The 21,934-nt window shown below is 33.0% G+C and overlaps 1 protein-coding gene across 1 annotated transcript; it reads right to left on the minus strand.

Moving 5' to 3' along the window:
- Window positions 1-14,618: 14,618 nt before the first annotated feature.
- LOC133193563 (toll-like receptor 6) lies at window positions 14,619-15,617 on the minus strand. The gene has a single exon (XM_061329523.1). The coding sequence runs from the start codon at window positions 15,615-15,617 to the stop codon at window positions 14,619-14,621; it is 999 nt and encodes a 332-aa protein (XP_061185507.1).
- Between the last annotated feature and the right edge of the window lie 6,317 nt (window positions 15,618-21,934).

The raw sequence follows: 21,934 nt of genomic DNA on the forward strand, positions 1-21,934 counted from the left end.
AATCTCGAGGAAGATCTTCAACTCCGATGTCATCCTTAATAATCAATAAAATCCGTGCATTTTTATGAATTGCATGAATTTTTGCGACCTGGATTTCATAGGTTCCCCAGTCATATTTCAAAAATGTATGTGTAACTACAAAAACAACGCATTTACTTATGTTTATAAACTTAACAACCTCTTCTGCAAAGGTACTTCCGGGTTCAAAATCTTTATCCTGGATGGAAATGCGAAGGTTTTCTTTCTGCAACTTAGGATAGAGATGCAAACTTACAAAAATGGAGTCCACAGGAGAATATGATATGTATGCATCAAAAGTAGCTGACTCTTTTGTAAAATTAAGGGCAAAACCACGTCTCCAGAATAGTCTTATTCTCAGTACTCCATAACGAAGGACCATCCTATACCGATACAATATCGTTACCACTAGCAAAATCAAAAATGTGAAAGACAAAATTGTCAAAGATATATCCAACCAGAGTTTCGAGAGGCACTTTAATTCTAATGTATTTACATTGGTAACTATTTCATGAACAGTTATCATCGGCTTTTCGTTACAATAAGTCAGGTTCAAATGAACGAATTTTTCCATATTTTCATTTATCCATTTTAAGGATGCAAGAGCACTGCAAGAACAGTCAAATGGATTGTTCCTGACATCTATCATAATGTCGGGTAAATTGTTAATAATAGAAATGGATTCCTTTGAAAAAGAGGCCAGTTTGTTCGATCGTAAATCAAGAAACTTAATAAGAGGTGTGAGAAGTAAGGTACGTGGTATTGTGGTAAATACATTGTTGCTGATTATCAGATCCCTCATTGAAGTCGTCTGGTTACGAAATAAATTTGATGGCAACTCATTTAAACCGTTTTCCGAAAAATCAACCATCCTTAATTTCGACAATCCATGAAGGAAAACGCCATTGACATCCTTGGCTAGACCTCTGTTTAAGTTGGTATTACGCATATGAACTTCAGTTAAAGAGTGAAGATTGTTTAAAAATTTTAAGTATAAATTTTCACAAGAACAACCTGTAACGTCAATGATTCTTAGACTCGGTAAATATAAATCTATATTACGATAGGAACACAGAGGAAAACCTTTATATTGTAAGATTAACCTCTTTAGATTTTTACCAAATATTTTTATTATTTGAACATTTTCTACATATAGATTGACATAAGAATAAGAAAGATCGATTTCCTCCAATGAGGATGAGAGAGTGATGTTAATCGAGAGTCCTAGATTTCCTATGGACTTGATTAAGTTGGGTGATCGGCAATCAGTCAAATGACTAAAATCAACGGCTTTTATTTGACTTGCTCTCAAAAACATGAATAAAGTCTGGTAGTTATATAATGAATTATGCGACAAATCAATTTTTTCAACGCAATTGATAAATCTTGAAGGATATAAAGTTGGTATCCATACAGTGTTTGTGTCCTGTATAGAAAAGGATTTGACACAAATTTTATTGAGAAATTCTAAGTCATCATCTTTGAGGAGAACAGGTACGCCATTAAAAGGTGTTGAATTCTGAAAGTTTATGTAATCCATTTGATAGGTCTGTAATCTTTTCAAAGATTGCAGAGCATATTTCAAACCACAATATGTACAGAAAGTTAATCCCTTCAGATAAGAAAATGGCCAAAGCATATCTTCAAAATTGTGTTCACAAGCACCGTTGTCACTGAATTGGAGGTTTAAATGTTCAATGCGCAAATTTTTCAAATTCATAAATGAGTTACTGTCAAATTTGAAATACTTTGTTGACGAAATTTCGAGATATTGTAGCCTTTTCAAGTTCTGGAACTCTGTAGAAAAATTTAAGTTAGGAATAGCATTTAATGACAAATTTCTCAATGACGTTAATCTTCCTATTTCAGTATCAGGATATCCATCATTTGAAAAAGGGTTATCAGTCATTCTTAGATCTATAAGTGACATTAGATGTTTAAATGCACCTTCCTGTATTGAATCCTTTTTGATATCATTGGAACTTAAGTCTAGGATACACAGCTGAGACAAATGTTGAAATGCATTCATTTCGATATGTTGTAATTTGTTTCCTCTGATGTATAGTGCTTTCAAAGTCCCCAATTCTTCAAAGTCTGAATTTGTAAGACTCGTAATATTGTTGTATGAGAGATCCATACCAATTATTCTTAAAACGATGTTCTTTGGTACAGATGTAACTTCCTGATGTTGACAGTCATATAAAAGACCGCTTATTCCGCATATGTTATTAACATATTTGGACGAACATTTAGCATCTACATCAATCAAGAAAGGGAAGAGGATAATTCCTGTTAAAAAAAATATTTGAGTTGATTTGATAAAAAAAAATTAGGCTTAATAATACTGCCTGTAGTCTAGATGCCTCATTCCACTGTAGATTGAAATAAGAATTTAAGAGTGCATTCTTTTGGCATCATGATAATGACTCGTAGCCTTCTCAATTCAAATGTCTTTTTTAGATGCTCAATGTTATTTTTCAACAAAAAATAATAGATATGTCGAGATATTCTATCTATGATGAAATTATATCTGGGGATAAAATGCTAATTAAGCTGATTTTCCCTTACCAATAAGATTGGAGAGCACTTTAAGCTTCCTCTTCGTGTATCTACATATACCTGTTTGCATGTCCCTCTTTCTGTCACTCAGTCTGACCTATCTAGTTTTCAAGAATTTCAGCTACAGGATTGTAGATATTGAGTTGATTTTTAGTATATGTGAGTCAACTCTGATGAGTCACTGATCAAATTTTGTTTACCTTTGATTTCAAGGCCTTTGGACTAAGAGTCTTAATTTGTAAACGGAATTAGGCCACACATGCAGATGCAGAGAACTAACATTGTTATGCATGATTATTTTTCTCAGGCTGATTACATGCAACAGTACGAAGATACATACCCAGAAATGTAATATTTTCTCTTGGCTTTAGTTGAAGAAACATTTTGTGCCAATGAAGAGAACACAAGCAATTTTTTTTTCACTAGTACTGTTTCCCTCACTGAATCAGTATTTGAGAATGATCTCTCACACAACTAGAAAAATAATAAAATGCTAGGGCAATTGAAATAAAAAAAATAATAAGGAAGGTAACAATTGCAAGCTATGACCTTTATACGAATAACAAGGCTTTGAAAATGGGGAATCACATATCCGTACAAGACGAGGCAATGAAGCTTTATCAAATTATTTAATTGAATGGAAAATATTGTTCTTCACTTTATTATTTCATATATAATAAAACTATAATGAGTATGTTTCCATTGCGAAATTCTATTATGGTGTCCCTTATGAGATATGATTATAACGTAAGAAAAAATACTTCTTTTAAAAATCTTTAAAAAAAATTACGTCAATTAAGCACTAGGTGCAATAGAAAGACAAAGACATTTTTAAATAATAAAATATACATACTCTGTCTCACTGAAATAATTGAATGAAGTAATAAATTACAAAAGAAATATCCTAATTTGAGTCTGGACGGTCAATCTTTCACGTATGAACGTCTAGCAGAGAGAAATAACCAGAAAATATGCCTACAATAGGAGAGGGCACCGAAAACGAAGCCGTTGACAACTCGACGAGATAGAACGAATTACTTAAGTTTAACTTCGTAAACAATTATAGATATGGGAATTTTAAATTCTCCTTCTTCATTATTTTAATTAATTATATATGGATAAATCCTGTATATCTTCTATCTGTTCCAGCAGTGAATATCATGTACTGGAAATGACACTTCTTTAATGGCGCCGTCCGCCATTACGAATTTCACATAATTCCTACTAGATTCTGAGCGACTTTTAAAAAATGCGTGTTTGTCATTTATTATTTTTTTTTAAGTATCTTTCCTTAAAATATTTTATAGGACAGAAAAAATTCGTGATCGATAGGGCATACACGATTGTTCTGAACAGAGATACTGTAAACGCCATCGCATTTGCAGAAAAGTGCCCCCCCCCCCTTTCATCTCTCGACCAACTCCAGGAAAATGTGGGGGAAATAAATCTTCCTAAAACCTTCCTTGTGCACCTTTGCGCATCCTAAAGCCATAAATTATACCTTACTAGCTGTCAATTATCCAATTATCTCTTAATTATTTTCTAACAGGTTTAATAGACCCAACAAATGATCCCTTTTGTATACACAATAAGTACTTCGATTGACACCTATGACGTCAGAGCAATGGCGCGTAACATCGGCGATCAAAATATGCATATTGAGAAATTCAAACTTTGAGTCGTTGAAACATCAAAAATATTAATTTTCTAGCAAAGATTTTTAATTATTTGATTTTAATAGCATGTAAACTTTGTCATATCAAAAAATTTTGAGACGTGATAAAAACCCTTTAAGTGGTTTTTATAGGAACAAGAAAACAGTTACGTTTGTAATTTGTAAATAAGAAAAAATACAACTACAAAAACTACAATTGACAAAAAGTTTGACTTCCCCTTTCGGATTCTTACCCTATAGTTCATGTAAAAAAAAAACCTGAGGCGATACTTTTCTGAAAGATATTTCCGATTGCTGATTTTTATTTGATCCATTAAACTCGAAGTTCTTCCTTGACACTTAAATATAACAATGTTGAAACAAACTTTTTTTTGTAAGAGTGAAATTCCTTCAACTTCCTTGACTATGCTAAAACAAATTTATTTTGTAGGAGTGAAAGTCGGATGAAGTATTCCTAGGACAATGATGAATTGTTTAAGTGTTTGAGATTGGACAAATACGAGAATACATGTACAACATAATTAAAGAATTTACAATGTGAACTAGTCATTGAGAATTATTAACTGGGAAAGGCAAAGGACTAGAAATATGTTGGCAGCCAGTAACTTTCACAGAAGTGTAACGCTTTGTAACATAGCTATAGGGTTCGAATTCTTCATACAAGTTGGCATAGATATGCTATATAATGTTTTCTGTTACATTATTAATGCGTCATCATTCACACTTATTTTATATACAAGGAATAGAAATGGGAAGGGCAACCTGAATAAGCAGTAGAATTCGAGATATTCAAAGTCTAAAATTTTTTATGTTTACGATAAAGAACGTGGCCAGATGGGTCTAGTGCAACCGAGTAGATCAAAAGCTATAATTGTGTTTGAAAAATTAATTCTTTTAAAAAAATCTTAATAGCATATATTCATGTTAGAATATTGACACATCGGGATCCAAAAGTAAGATATATCTTTGAAATATAAAAACAAACACCCTTCTTTGAAGAGAATAAGAAATCTTATTAGAATACCTGCTAAATATATTAATTGTAATCTCATAATGCAAATCTATGAGATTTGTTAAGTATGTCTAGTATATCTAATCAAGAAAAATCACAGTTGTTGAGAAAAAGTCTTTCTCTAAAGTAGGTTGAAAAATGAGGTGTCAACGTACCTTTAGTGTCTGTCTTGCATTTCCTGAGGTAAATTCTGACCTAGGAGATAAAATTAAAAAAATGGAGCTCAAACATGCTTAGTAAAGCAATGGGAAAACTTGGAAAAACCCTTGCAACATAAGATAAAACATCTATGACAAATAAAAATCATCTCATTTACAAAAGAAACCAGTTTGCTCTTTGGCGTACCAATAAAAATCATCGCTACAGAGAGAAAAGAAAAAAAAGAAAGAAATACGAATAAGCAGAACAATATAATGGAGGAAAAGGGGGGAAGTACTTAAATTTGTATTATCTCTCACACAATTGGATCCTATATATCAACCCTCTATTATTATTTGCGACAAGAAAACCCAAAAGAATAATTGAAAGTGTAAAAAGACACTGGATTTAATCTTACAAAAAGAAATAGACCATGGAATCAATTTACTTACATCCTGTTGACAAATAAATGATTCAAGATTATTGTACATCGTCCTGTGAGCCGGGAATAAAAGTGTTTGCTTTCAAAATCTTGGTATTAAACAGTTACGGTTAAGGAAGAATCAAATGTTTTATCCGTGCGACTTTAACCTTGCCCAAATAAATATAAAACTTACTGCTTAATAGCAGAACAGGTCATAAATAATCTTCGTGTAAGTTTAACTTCCTGATACTTATTAAATACATGTACAAAGTCATAAAAAAGGGTCAAATTATGAGTTGCAATTTTCAAAGCCCCCCCCCCCCCCCCGTTAGTAAAGTGAAGTGAGCAGTGAAATTTCACGGTAAATAAAGCTAACTACATGTAGTTAATCTTTATCAATATCTGTTGGTTCAATTTTATGCAACGTCACCTTGAGAAATAATGAAGACGTATTGAATCGCCCTGGATTAAATATCGTTATCTTCGTGTCTAGGAAAATACAATGAGTTAAATCCAACACGAATTATTTTATTTCAGAAACTAATTATGGAAATTAAGTATACTTTTGTATAATTATGTTCCTGTTAACCGTATAGGCTGTAGTCTATTTTAAACCATGTTTAACGAGGCCGAGTCTTATTCAGTGCGCATGACTTTGCGCAGCTTTTTAGTTTCATGCAGTCGTATCTGCCATTTAACATCTATCCAAGTATTGTAATTGTAATACAAATTAACATTATCTGTGACGTTTATGGGTCTTAAAATGTGCTTTTACGACAATATTTAGGAATGAATGCTGAAATAGCTTTTCACGACGTCACTGTTTTCAAGAAATGCATGACGCTGAAGAATGACACTTGACTCGCTTGAGTATTCACGACGCCAAGGGACGTCCATGGACATTTTGTAAAACACCGCAATATGGCAAATTTAGAGGTCTTGGACATTGGGAAAAAATAAACTTGGTAATAATTCCTAGACCAAACCAGATGGTCAACTTTTTTAAATTTCACAATTTGGTGACTTTTTACAATAACTTTCTTGTATTTGACTGAAAACAAAATCCCTAGGGCAGAAATACAAAAAATATGGTGAAAATGTGACAATTTGGCGCTTTTCCAACAAATTCCCATAGTAAAATTTGATAACTTTTTAGATGGCCCTCTTAAAAATCGGAATGGTGAACATTTGATATTTTTATCTTAAAATAATTAATATAATTAACATAATAAAAAATTCATTCAAGAAAATTTATCAAAATATCAAGGGTGGAAATAATTAGACTCGGCCACATTTAAACTTATCCGTGCCGCAGCATTACACTTTGTATGCTATTAAAACGTTTAAAAAAATATGATCATTGTAATTTATAAAATACAGATGTGGATATAAAATACATCTGCAATGAAATAAAAGTAACCTCTATCACATTACAGTTTATTTTAGGACACTGACTATTAACCTTAGTCAAACAGCCGATCATGATCACTCGTGTAGAGAATATCTACCGGCCGTTAAGACTAGGCTAAATGAATGGATGTTGAATGTTCTAATCTATCTTCCGAAATATAGCCTTTACCGCTGCAGTTTTCACACCTACAACCTTAGATTCCAAGTAGAAACCATATTTATCGGAGTACCTATTAACTATGAAAAGAAAAGAAAGGAAAAGAAAAGAGAACGAAAAGAAAAGTAAGCAAAAAGAGAGAAAAGTTAATAGAACACAGGGGTGGGGTTGGGTTTGGGGGAAGCGAGAACGCGATGCATTATCGATTTCATGTGTTATTTGAAAGCATTCGATATACATTGGAAACAAATAAGAAGTGTGTTTAAGGGGGGGGGGGGGGCTAACGTCCTGGATCATTGTATTTTTGAAAACCAAAAAAGAGAGGGGTCATAGGTACTTTTTATGCGCCCGGATCGATAGATCGGGGGCGCATATTGTTTTTGTCCTATCTATCTGTTTGTCTGTCTGTTGTCAACTTTAACCTTCGCCATAACTTTTGAACCATAGGAGATAGAGACTTCATATTTGGTATGCATACTCCACTAATTAAGTTCTTTCAAATGACACCAAGGTCAATGACCTTGTGACCTTGACTGTGACCTATACGCTAAAAATAGCTTTTTTGAACTTTGTTGCCGCCGGGTGAATAGTGTTTCACGAACACATCTTGTTTAATATAGGTTTGGCGAAAAAAGAAAAACACTAACCCTGCTAAGACTTATATATATAACTACGTAAGATCATCTATACAATCAATGCCTAGCAATTTAAAAAAAGTCCATTTATTCACGCTTGACATTAATCAGCACACGTATGCACCTTAGAAATCTTTTAATCAGTGAATGGTCATCTTTATCCTCAATTAAGTTTTTTTTTTTTCTGTAGTTCAAATATTATCGGATATGTAGCAGAAATCGTAGATCCATCGGCCGTAAATTTTGTGAAATGACACAGGAAAGTAGAAAGCTTGAAAACATCATCCAAATACATGCAATTTTCTTTAAGAGATAAATACTTGTCTACCGTCGTCTACCTTTATGGAAATTGATTTATCAAGTACGACATCGCTATCACTTACCTTTTATTTGCACAACTTCACATTAAAGCATAATTTGTATGGAATTCCATTGGGTAGTTGGTGATGAGGAAGTTAAATACCTGTCATTTTCTCATTTTGGCTCTCAGAGTTGTTTAGTGTTTGGAATGACCTATAAACTTACGTGCTTTAGCTATGAACTCGCAATTTGAGAAAGGTGCAAATTTTAAAGCTGATCTGATACACAATTGAAAAGTGTGACCAAAGCAGTTTCATGGGCCCGTTTTGGCATTATTCTCCTGCAGAATTCACATTGCTGACATTGTCTTGGATACATTGTAACAGCAGATAACTCAAATTCAGCAACGCAGGATTTTCTAAATTCTGTTTTAATTTTATCTGCTTTAGTTTTATCACAACTTTCTTTTAATATAATAATATGATAATATTTTTGCAAGAAGGTAAAAGGGAAAAAAGTAAATAGGATGAATGTCATGGCTTGAAGAAATGTTATAGAATTGTGTGATTTTTAGAAGCATATCTGATCCTTGCACATACTTTTACATAAATATTGACAAACCCTACTAATGTAGAAAGCTAAATTCTGCAATGGCCAATATCTGCCCCCATAAAACTTTGAATTTGTAAATATTGTACTTGAACAAATTTGCACTCTGAGAATATTGAACAAATTTGTTCATTTTTTCCTCTTTCTTAAATAAAGGAAAAACAGTTTGTGACGCCACAAAGACAAAACTTTCTAATAATTTACGTCTAATTCATATTATAATTTGGTAATTCAAATTTTTCATGTATACATGTATATACAATTGTGCAAATTTCAAGAGATTTTTCAAAACGTGACTTTTCTTGGGACTAGAATGTGCAAGTATCGTATATAGTTCCCTGTTCTTAATATATTTGAATATTATATATTCTGTGGAATCGGTAAGAAGTCAAAACCAATGTATCTCATTCAGATCTGAAAAGGAATATTTCAGCGAGTAGAATCGAATAAAAATGAAATACACTGTACAAAAGTTTCATGCATTAAAAAACTATATTTGATAAGACACGATATCTTCCTTTTTCATTCTTTTCATGTTGTCAATAATACAACTCTTCTAGATCTATTCAAGAACTATATACGATACTTGCACATTCTAGTCCCAAGAAAAGTCACGTTTTGAAAAATCTCTTGAAATTTGCAGGAACTCTCAGGAATATTTTAGGAATACTTCGCTAGAGTTCAAATAGCGAAGTATTCCTAAAATATTCCTAAGAGTTCCTGAACAACTTGGTCACTGTACAATAACAGTTCTTCTTCTAACATAAACTTGATATTGTTGTGACAATTTTATCACTATATCAATAATATACTAACACTTATTTCATGACTGAAAGAGAAGCAGCCAAACCGTATTACGAGGTAACAAGGAAAACCCGGGAAACTGTTCGAAGTCTATAGAACCACAGTTAACCAAATAATACAAACAGTTAATAATTTATTGCAGAAATTACATTTGTATACTTCATAATGAACATCAAAGACACCAAGTAAATTTAATACAATTTATTTTCTTATGTGAGGCATAAAGGAGCTGAATCTATTCAATACATATATAGAGTATGGCATTTTTGATGACATTTCTTTTAAAAAAGTTTTAACTCTATGCTACGAACATGTAACTGTAATGTTAAGTTATGTCATTAAGAGCCAGTCCGCGAGAAAACCATGCAAAACTGTCCAAATCGAAGGTTGTCATAACTTGATGAAATTTGGTGGGTAGTTAGACTTCAAAACATGTAATTCAAAAAAGCGAAAAATTTTCCTCATCATCCAACATGGCAGCCGTAGGAAGCGCCACCTTCTTTTTGCACATTTAAGTGCAAATGCACTTAAATAGTTAAAGCAAAATGGTAAAAATTACATTTAATTTATTTTACTCAAAATTAAATTTGCATTTCCTTTAAGGTATTTTAGAGTAACATATGACTATGTTCTTCTAAAACTGACATTTATCATAATCAAATATCCAACATATCAAGGGGTAGACAACTCTTAAAAATTGGCACAATGCCAATTTTGAAGAATTGACAAAATTATTACATATTGAATGGCTAAAATCTTCCAAGACCTAGCTACAAAATTAAAATTGTTGATCTTATTGTCAAAATATAACTCAAAATAATATCTTCGCAAAATATTAAGCTTGGGATCTTATAATTTATTGAGATACTGAGATTTACAAATTGCCAATTTTCCCAAAAATTCTTCAAATTCCAATGGGTTACAAAGTCAGATATAGAACTTTAAATTATAAATGCTTGTTGTTAGATAAGAAAAAAATGTTATTATTTTCTTTATAACCTTAATTAAAATTTAAAAAATAATAAAATTGAAAATTAAATAAAAATTTCAAAAATCCCCCCAATATGAGGATTAGCATTCTGCCAACTGTTTAGAAATGGAATGAATTCATGATAAAATGTTCATTCGTATTTGTAATTTTTCAACGTTCATATTGAATATTCATTTTTCTTTCATTTTATTAGTTTCTCTATAATAAAAAAAAATGAAATTTACATGTATTTAAATTCTGGAGGACTCTATTACATCACGGTTCACCATACATATAAATTATGAGACTTGAACACATTTGAGCCTCCGATAAGTTGTTTGCATTCTGTTAATTTTAAATTGGCGCCATCTTGTCAAAACCACATTTTTGAATTATCAAAATACTTGACTTAAAAATGACGAAATGCTACACAGAATACTCTGTAAGGGAGTTAAGCATTTTTTTTTTCAAATCATAGAACTTAATTTTCTTACATCCATGTGGATTTTATTACGGTATAATTCTGATATATGAGGAACATAAGTAAAAATCATTATTAAAATCTGGGTTTTTTTTTTAATTATTTATTATTTCATTTTTTTTTCTTATAATCTTACTTAAATGGATTTTGTAAAATGATATACTGTTAAATCATTTATATTTTGTTGCTTGAGGAAAATAAAATAGATTGCGGAGATTCGGCTCTGAGGTGTCTAGTTGTTGCATATTCCAAAATTTACATTTTAAGGGACTCTTCATACCACTAACAACAATGACCCCCCCCTTCCAGGTTTAGATTCCAAATATTTTACTATGTTATCAATTGTGTTATCCAGTAATTTCAACATACCCAGTGGCGGATTTAAGTGGGGCGCACCCGGCGCCACGCCATCCCTAAAATTGTCAAAGTTAGCGTAAGTCATAGTTTCGTCGAGAAAATGTAAAATGTCTACTTGGTAGACCTCATTTTTACCCTACAAAATCAATAGCTTCGCCCCCTGAGCCCCCACCAGGGCTTCGCCCTGAACCCACTGGGGTCCTCAAGGCGGCCCCCAAACCCCCTATCTACTTCCTCCCCCCCCCCCCCCAAACTTCAATTCCTGGATCCGCGCCTGATACCAATATTTTCAACATCCGCTTAAAAATTGTATTTGTATATTAAATAATTTTAGTGCTTTGTTTAAATAGGCATATATATCAGATCATTGAATATCATACATGTTACAGTATTCTAGTCTTGTGAAAAGGAATGTGTGTACAGACCTGTAAGCACAATTATTTCAATAAAATTACATGGACATTTTAAATTCCTTAGATAAACTGCATCTACACATGCTGCACTACATTGTGACTGGTAATAGACATACAAAATGTGTATATTTTATAGGTAATGAAAAGTTTTACCAAAATTATGTTTATGACCCTATGCGAGTACCTTTACATATTTGGGTGTATGTACAGCTAATAAATTTCTCAATATCAATCCATAAACATACCTTACTTTTTTGATTTAGTTTGAAACTGGTATAACCGTCCTGATAAACAATAAACCATTGTTAATTATTTATTATAACATGCATTTTCTTCGGGAACAACCATTTCAATTTCATTTGCACGGAGGTGGGTGCATGGGTGGGGTAAAACTACTGGGTAGATACACATGTATATAGAACCTGAACTTGAAAATGAATAATGAATAAAAGAAGTTAAAGTGACCTTGAATGGTGCCCCCCCCCCCCCCATCGCCAACTGTTTTCAGTGAACACATATATACAAAAAAATTCTCCTATCATCTCCAAAATTAAACTCTGTCTGCAAGGGTATTATTGTTACTATTATGGTTATTCTGACAAAGTATCAAATAAATTACAAAGCACAAAACAATTTTATGAATAATATTATAAAAATAATAAAATAAATGCCATGACAAAATTCGACAGCACCCCCTTCCCATTTGAATGAAATTATCAATCCTTTATCATGTTTATAGATCTAACATTCATGCCCGTTTGTAATTCTTACCAGTTTGTACTGCAGAATGGAATATGTTTTGGCTGCAATCATTTGTTCTTTGCACAAGCGGAATATTGTAGACGTGTATCATGATACTTGCTTTGTCCTTGCTTGTTTTAGGATGAGCCCTCTATCCGATACAATGATACATGCACAATGTTTGCTTGTCACGCCAGTAAACAAAACGTCATCACGAAGTTTTAAAGCATATAATAAAGGTTTTAACAAGTACAGTTTATTACAATTTCCATTTCTACACAGCGATACAACATAAAAAGCCTTAGCGCAGGGGCTATTTGCTTGTTCAAGCTGGATTGTTGGTTTTTTTTTCACATTCAAAGATCTTAAAAAATGAGTTTTTCCACTTCCATAGTGCAATGATGCTCCACAACTCACTAGTTTCATATAAAATGATCATACATAATCTTCTTTATTTCATGTTGATATACAGGACTGTGCTTTTTACCCAATAATACTGAAGAGTTCCAACAAGGGGAGATAACAATTTAACTTCAGGAAATTGGTTGCAGGGGTCTAAAATGAGCATTAGAAATTTATATGAAGTATCTAAATTAGTTATTCCTATTTTTAAAAATATATTAGATTTAGAATCTTTTTTTTTCATTTAGATATTTAAGAAATAGTCTATAAATATGATAATAGACTGCTTTTTACCCAATAATACTGAAGAGTTCCAACAAGGGGAGATAACAATTTAACTTCAGGAAATTGGTTGCAGGGTCTAAAATGAGCATTAGAAATTTATATGAAGTATCTAAATTAGTTATTCCTATTTTTAAAAATATATTAGATTTAGAATCTTTTTTTTTCATTTAGATATTTAAGAAATAGTCTATAAATATGATAATAGACTGTTATTTAAAATATGTGAAATTCAGTGTAGCTACGTATGGTGTTTCAAAGTTAATTATCAACATGTAGATATTATTTCCCAAGCTCAATTTTTTACTACCTAGTAGACCTAAGACTATTCTAAAGATTACACTTATTTTGATTTAATTTTTTACTTGGTCTTGAGAGAAAATAGCATCTAAATATGGCTAAAAAATCATACTCATTGATTTAGGATCTATAAATAGACCTTTGAAAAATAAAACATTCATTTGAATTACATTTTTCTTCATTAATTGTATAAATAAGACCATGTTTTTGAAAAGAAAACAAAATTTGAAAATAAACTGATGGCAGAAGGAGGTCACTTTTCGTATTAAAAAGTTTGTATGGTTTTTCTGTATAATTTTGTGTGATTTATGGCAAATATGCAAATGAGATGTTACTAAAAAAAGATGCGAGGTTCAACATTTTTTTGTAGATATTCTGACTTCTACTTTTATGCAGAAAATTTTAAGCCACTAAAAATCCTATGTTGCAACCTTCCATTTGGACGATTTTTTGAATTTTGCATGGTTTTCTCGCAGACTGGCTCATAAATTGTTTATAAATAATTACATATTTTACATAAATATATGCTAGACCTGATGTAAACTATAAATTAAAGTACATTAATATTCTACCAATTGAAAATTATACTATTTGTATACAAATATGTTCAAGTTGTATTGCCTGAGTAGAAAATGTAGCTTATGGCATTTGTAAAAATCTTAATTACTTTATTAATGGATCTTTTGAAACTGGTGTAACATAGGATAACGACAACTCATAGCTTTCACATGAAATAAATGAATTAGAAAACAAAGCAGCCGTTTTAGTTCAAGAGTTAACAAAATACTTATTAATATCTGGTTATATTGCTAACACATAATTTACAATTTCTTGAATATCATTCAAAACACATTAATATTGATTGTGAAAAACGGATACAACACAAACTTTTTGCAATTTCAACAATGAAAAGCATTATATCAAGGAAATGTTAAGATTCCCTAATAGCTTTAATCAATTTTTTCCAGAACTGTTCCTTCTTTGATGCGTTGTTACTATCGGACCATCTGATTGGTTTAATCTTCCACCAAATGTACAGGAGATCTCGAGGAAGATCTTCAACTCCGATGTCATCCTTTATAATTAATAAAATTCGTGCATTTTTATGAATTGCGTGAATCTTTGCGACCTGGATTTCATATGTTCCCCAGTCATATTTCAAAAATGTATCTGTAACTACAAAAACAACACATTTACTTATGTTTATAAACTTAACAACCTCTTCTGCAAAGGTACTTCCGGGTTCAAAATCTTTATCCTGGAAGGAAATGCGAAGGTTTTCTTTCTGCAATTTAGGATAGAGATGCAAAGTTACAAATATGGAGTCAACAGGAGAATATGATATGTATGCATCAAAAGTAGCCGATTCTCGGGTAAAATTAAGGGCAAAGCCACGTCTCCAGAATAGCCTTATTCTCAGAATTCCATAACGAAGGACCATTCTATATCGATACAATATCGTTACCACTAGCATAATCAAAAATGTTATAGACAAAATTGATATGGATATATCCAACCAGAGTTGGGAAATGCACTTTAATTCTAATGCTTGGACATTAGTTACAACCTCAAGAACAGTTTTCTGCTGGTCCTCATTACAATAGGTCAGATTCAAATGAACAAATTTTCTAATATTGTCCTTAATCCATTTTAAGGATGCAAGAGCGCTACAAGAACAGTCGAAAGGATTGCTTCTGACATCCATCATTATGTCGGGTAAATTGTCAATAACAGAAATGGATTCATCTGAAAAAGAGGCCAGTTTGTTGGATCTAAAATTAAGAAATTTAAGCATAGGAGTGAGCAGTAAGGTACGTGGTATTGTGGAAAATAAATTGTTGCTGAGTGTCATATTCTTCATTGAAGACCTCTGGCTACGAAACATATTCGGGGGTAGATCCTTCAAACCGTTTTCTGAAAAATCAACCATCCTTAATTTCGACAATCCATGAAGGAAAACGCCATTGACATCCTTGGCTAGACCTCTATTTAAGTTGGTATTACGCATATGAACTTCAATTAAAGAGTGAAAATTGTTTAAAAATTGTAAGTATAAATTTTTACAAGAACAACCTGTAACGTCAATGATTCTTAGATTCGGTAGATATAATTCTATATTATGATAGGAGCACAGTGAAAAGCCTATGTATGAAAAGTTAAGCTTCTTTAAATTTGTACCAAATATTTTTAATTGCATTTTTTCTACATACGGACTGGCATAAGAATAAGAAAAATCGATCTCTTCCAAAGAGGATGAAAGAGTGACATTAACCGAAAGTTTTAGTTTTTCTTTGAACTTCATTAAGTTTCTTCTAGAAATAGCTGATTGGCACTCAGTCAAATGACTAAAATCCACGACTCTAATTTGACTTGCCTGCAAAAACATGAATAATGTCTGATAATTATTTACTTTATTATGTGACAGATCAATTTGTTCAATGCAGTTCATAAATCTTGAAGGATATAATGGTGGTATTCGTACAGTGTTAGTGTCCTGAATAGAAAAGGATTTGACACAAATGTGCTTAAGATATGCTACGTCGTCATCTTTAAGTAGAACAGGTTCCCCATTAAAGGCTGTAACATGCTGAAAGTTTATGTAATCCATTCTGTAGGTTTGCAATCTTTTCAGAGAACTAAGAACATATTGCAATCCACAATATATATGAAAATTCAATCCCTTTAGAGAAGAAAAAGGCCAGAAAATATCTTCAAAATTGTGTTCACAAGCGCAATGGGCACTGAATTGGAAGTTTAAATGTTCAATACTTAGATTTTCCAAATTTTTAAATGAATAATTGTCTAATTTGAAATCATTGGATGGTGAAATTTCTAGATATTGTAGCCTTTTCAAGGTCTGGAATTCTGTAGAAAAATGTAAGTGAGGAGTAACATCTAACGCCAGATATCTCAATGATATTAGCTTTCCTATTTCAGAATCAGGATATCCTCCATTCGAAAAAGGGTTGTCTGTCATTCTTAGATTTTCGAGCGATCTTAAATTTTTAAATGCACCTTCCTGTATTGAAACTTTTGTGATATCATTCGAACTTAAATCTAGAATACATAACTGAGTCAAATTTTGAAACGCATTCATTTCGATATGTCGCAATTTGTTCCCGATGAGATATAATGCTTTCAAAATTTCCAATCTTTCAAAATCTGAATTGAGAAGACTTGTAATATTGTTGATCGACAAATCAATAGCAATCACCCCTGAAATCATGTTCCGTGGAACAGAAGTTAATTGCTGATGTTGACAGTCATATAAAGCACCGCTTGTACCGCAGATGTTATTCACATATTTGGACGAACATATGGCGTCTACATCAATCAAGAAATGGACGCAGAGAATTCCTGTGTAAAATTAAAAGACATAGTGAATTCATTTAACAGAAATTTTGACACAGTGATATTTCTTATAGAATATATTCTTCATCAAGAAAGGATTTCAGAGTAGCATTTTTTTTTTTTCAAATCCTGACAATTCATGCCCCATTTATATTGAGTTTCTCCTTATAAACGATCATTCTTATTACGTACCAACACTTTCGGAATCAAATAATGAGATGTGTAACGTCCGAGCAATTATCAGGTAAATTAATTGATAATCCATTTTTATTGCATGTAGCAATTATATGTACATGTAAACGCTCAATGCGTTAATCCAAGTATTTAATCGCCCCCGGCGATTTACTTCCTCCTTGGAAATGAAAAGTCTTATTATCGGTTCAACTTTTATTTACACGTAAGCATAGTTAAGATCCATAAAATCAACACAATCAAGCACTGTATAATTAATTCTGAAACAATATTTGAGCGAAGTAAACCCAACACAACTATACTAAAAACTGAACCCCGTATTAAATTAGCACCCGTATATATAGTAAATGGCCATCACTCCTAAGTAGTGATGGGGTATAAACAAATGACCGTCACTCCTAATGAGTGACCGGGTGCAAACAAACTATTCTAAAAATAGTGATGGGGAGTGATTTAAACAATGCAGAGATTAAATTGACAAATAACATAATAATTTTTGGAAAAGACTGACTTAGAAATACGTAACAGATGCGTACTTTGAGCTCGATACTTTGGTCTTGCATTTGAAATTGGACTTGGTCTACTCTCGGTGTCAGTTTTTGTATCAAAGATAACTACGTTGTAGTTATCATAATTATAACTAAGTGTTTGTTATATTTTTCATTAATTTGGATATTCGTAACGAGGTAACGATGACTTTTTTCCAGTTTGCTGGTGAAATTCGTGACTTTGGTTTAGAGAATATCAAAGTGTGAAAAATGGCGTGTGTCACAATGGAACGGGACCGCGCCGAAAAAGAAAATGTATCCTCTAAAGGTTCCTTGAAGGAGTCGAAAGAAGAAAAGGTCACCAGCAAAGAAAGTGGTAACTCTGTTTTGTGTGAGAATAATGAGGAACGTGCTGTTAAGGGACGTAACATGGCTGGTTGAGCTGTTGTTACACTGGAACTGTAGGAGGTCATGTATTTACTGAAGTCTATAAAAAAAATCAAGATAACCAAGAACGGAAAATGGAAAAAAAAAGAACAACACAGTTAATTTATAAAATCTATTATGGAGATATTAATGAATTGGAAGAAGATGATTTGTTGATGACTCCAAGCATAAACCAGTCGTCTGATGTCGACCTTGATAGGGAATTCATGTGAACCCCACTGTAAAAATCATAAAGAGGATTGCGGAACTTCACGATTCAGACAGCTTGGTGTAGAGTATAAATTTAAGAAGACTGTGGACGATGAATTGGCCTCAATGATAAACAAACTTTTCAGAGAGGGTCTTAATGATGAATATTTCAATGAACTGTTGAAAAGTATTGAAAGGCCGCCTGACAATTGAACAGCATTGATAAAACAAGAGTAAACCAAGCCATGTGGAGCATTTTGAACCAAGAATTAACACGTAATTATGATGCCATATTTCAAGTACTTAAATCGGGGGCAATGATTAATGTTGTAGGGGTGGTTTATACTAGATGTAATTAACTCAACTCCTGGCTAAGGGTTCATAGCTGTGTTTATTACAAAATGTTTATGGAAGTCAATATAAACAAAAACGGCCCTATAAAATAAAATAATAACAATGAATATCACATGAAATAATAACAAATGTATACAACTTTACTTATTCTGATCGATGTACAATAAATAGATTTAACAGTTAAGAGTTATCTCCCTTTCTTTGAATATTTAGCATATACATAAATCACTGTACAAATATTCCTTACACAAATATTTTACTGCCACATTTCAATAAATGTAACAATATGTAATTATAACTTAAAATATACAAAAGGTAACGTATTCAAATTACCTCTCTATGGGACAAGGCCCATTCAATGAAACATAGTAAATAGCCTGGATGCTTCATACAGGGCTACGTATCTAATAACAAATACTGTACACTGTACTATACATACTATAAAACTCATAATTCAAATAAATTGATACTGTGAGGTAAAATGCTTCAAATTAAGTTTTTATTCATATTTAAACTTTCGCTCTTCTTTCAAACAGTGATATTAGCTAAATAGACATATTACAAAGATATAGAATATTAAACTTTATACTTACTGTCAGGTCTGGTCTTAAAGTTCTCAAAGTTTTGTCTAGAAAATCTCTAAATGTCAAACACAGCCAACCTGGCCAAAATCTCTGAGTAGTCTATCAGAGAACAACTCAGATCCACCAAAACTTACAACCAATAAAATTACAGAACCCTAATGTCATAACCTTTAAACTCTATCGCTCACCAAGTAAATTAAGGGGTGGATCTGGGATTTGTATTAAATCATAAAATCTTATTTAATTTCATTTATATCAATAATATTTATTCAAATATTATGTAATATACATACAGTTAAAACACACTGCTACATTCCTCCCTTCCTCCGCAAAATGACGTCCTCGTCATTCTACACGAAGAATATAAAATTTAAAATCATGTTAAAATTATAATACAATTCACTGAAATTTACAGATTCAAGTTTTCTTTACAATTTCAAGTAAAGTTTTTAAAATCTCACCTCGTTCAAATCCTTGATATCATTCATCTTGAAGAATATTACCGGTATGTAGTAACTTTGCTTTCTCAGACCAATGCGGATCAATATTCGCCTGTTGTAATCGCACATAATTTCCACTTCTTCACCAATCTGGCTCTCTTCTAGGCCTGGTTGATCTGCGTGGAGCAGCAAAAGGTGAACTTACGTCATCTAATTCTGGTTCAGCTTCATCTGCTGGTTCAGCTTCTTCTGCTGCTTCAACTTTATCTTTCTGTTCAATAACAGCTGCTGGTTCAGCTTCAGATTCTGGATCATCTGCTTGTGGTGTAGGTTTCATAGCAGTCTCTTTATCTGCATTCTCTTGCAATATATCTTCTCCAATCTGATGGGCGTCCCCAACTGTTTGGAGATCTTCATCCACAATTCAGTTTCTGTCTCAACTTCAGGTAACACAATATTAGGGGCATCAATGTGATGACGTTGTGTTCCATCTGGTATTGTTATATAGACTGCTTCTTCATCACCTGTATCTGTCTGGGTATCGACAGTGGACTGGGTGTCACTGTTTTCCCTCTTGTTCTGTCAAGTCCTTGGCTTTGGTGTAGGTTTCCGCATTGCTGGACCTGGTTTCTCTTTTCTGGAATCTACCTTTGGTTGAAACTCTGCAACATGTCCAATGGGTAAGAGTAGGTTTCTATGAAGTATCCTTACTCTACCAACACCGTCTTCTCTCTGAACTTTGTAGACAGGGATCCCTTCATTTGGTTGGCTAATCACCAGATAGGGTTCTTCTTCCCACTTGTCTGCAAGTTTATGACGTCCATCATAGGCCACAATCTTAACCAGGACTCTGTCACCAACTTCTAATACAGCTCCTCTGGATTTAAGATCGTAGTTGTCCTTTTGTCTTTGCTGTGATTTTCCTGCAGCCTCTGATGCCAACTGATAAGATTTCCTCAATCGCTCTTTCAAGTTGTCTATGTACTTTGTAAGGGATGACGATTTCTGATTTCCTTTATCTAATCCAAATTCAATGTCAATTGGCAGATTAGGTTCTCTTCCAAACATAAGATGATAAGGCGAAAATTTTGTAGTTTCCTGTTTCATGCAGTTGTATACGTGTACAATGGTAGCTATGTAAGATTTACAGTCTGCTTTCCTTGATTGTTCTAAGAATCCTAACATGTTTTTTAAAGTCCTTTTAAAGCGCTCGCAAAGTCCGTTCCCCATCGGATGATATGGTGTAGTTCTTGATTTTGAAATGCCGAAAAGTTGACATAATTCCTTGATAAGTTTACTCTCGAAGTTTGCGCCTTGATTAGAATGAATGCGTTTGGGGAGTGCAAAGTGTACTACAAAATTGTTAAAAAATACCTCTGCTGTTGTTCTAGCTGTTGTGTTTCTAGTTGGTATGGCGATGGCAAAACGAGTAAAATGATCCGTTATTACAAGTACATTTTCATATCCTCCATTACTTCTCTCTGAACACAGGAAATCCATACACACCAGTTCAAGCGGCTGCGAGGTGATGATGTTGTTAAGTTCTGCTTTGTCCTGGGCTGGTGTTTTCCTAAGTATACATCACCTACATTCTGTAATCCAGTTCTCTACATCCTTGTACTGTCCAGGCCCGAAGAATCTATCCTTAAATAAACCTAATGTCTTCTCTCTTCCAGGATGTCCCATGTTGTGGTGTAGAGACTTCAGTACATGGCATACTAAGCTTGAGGGTACAACAAGATGATTGAACTTGTTCTCATCCACCTTAACCTCTCTGTACAGGATGTTCTTAATTAGTTTCAGTTTGTCAAAGTTTCTAAACAATATGGTGTCTGCAAAGGATCCTGATAGCTCACTCTTCTTTGGTTTGTATCCATCATAAATACTCTGTATCCAGGGTAATAGTTCAGGGTCATCTTGTTGAGCCTTCGCAATATCAAACCTCATCAATCCATGTGGATCTTGTAACTGGGCAAGTGGAGGGCTGCAAATTAAGACCTGTACTCGGAACTGATGGCTTTTGAGCAGTGAGGGATCTTTTTCTTGCCATTACCTACTGCGACATGGGTCACACCCGAAGGACCGGTCTCCACGTCTCCCAGTAACGTAACGTAACGTAAGGATCAACTCTTTACTCTGCGATTCTAGTGCAAATGCTCTAACCACTGCGCCACGCGGGCGACTCCAACAAGTAGATGAAGA

The sequence above is a fragment of the Saccostrea echinata genome, unplaced genomic scaffold, assembly GCF_033153115.1.
Source record: "Saccostrea echinata isolate AGI-Se365-2 ecotype Australia unplaced genomic scaffold, CSIRO_AGI_Sech_v1 ptg000028l, whole genome shotgun sequence".
NCBI lineage: Eukaryota > Metazoa > Mollusca > Bivalvia > Ostreida > Ostreidae > Saccostrea > Saccostrea echinata.

Coding starts and splice junctions, on each gene's coding strand:
- LOC133193563 (XM_061329523.1), bottom strand. CDS start 15,617: ATGGTTGATTTTTCAGAAAACGGTTTGAAGGATCTACCCCCGAATATG.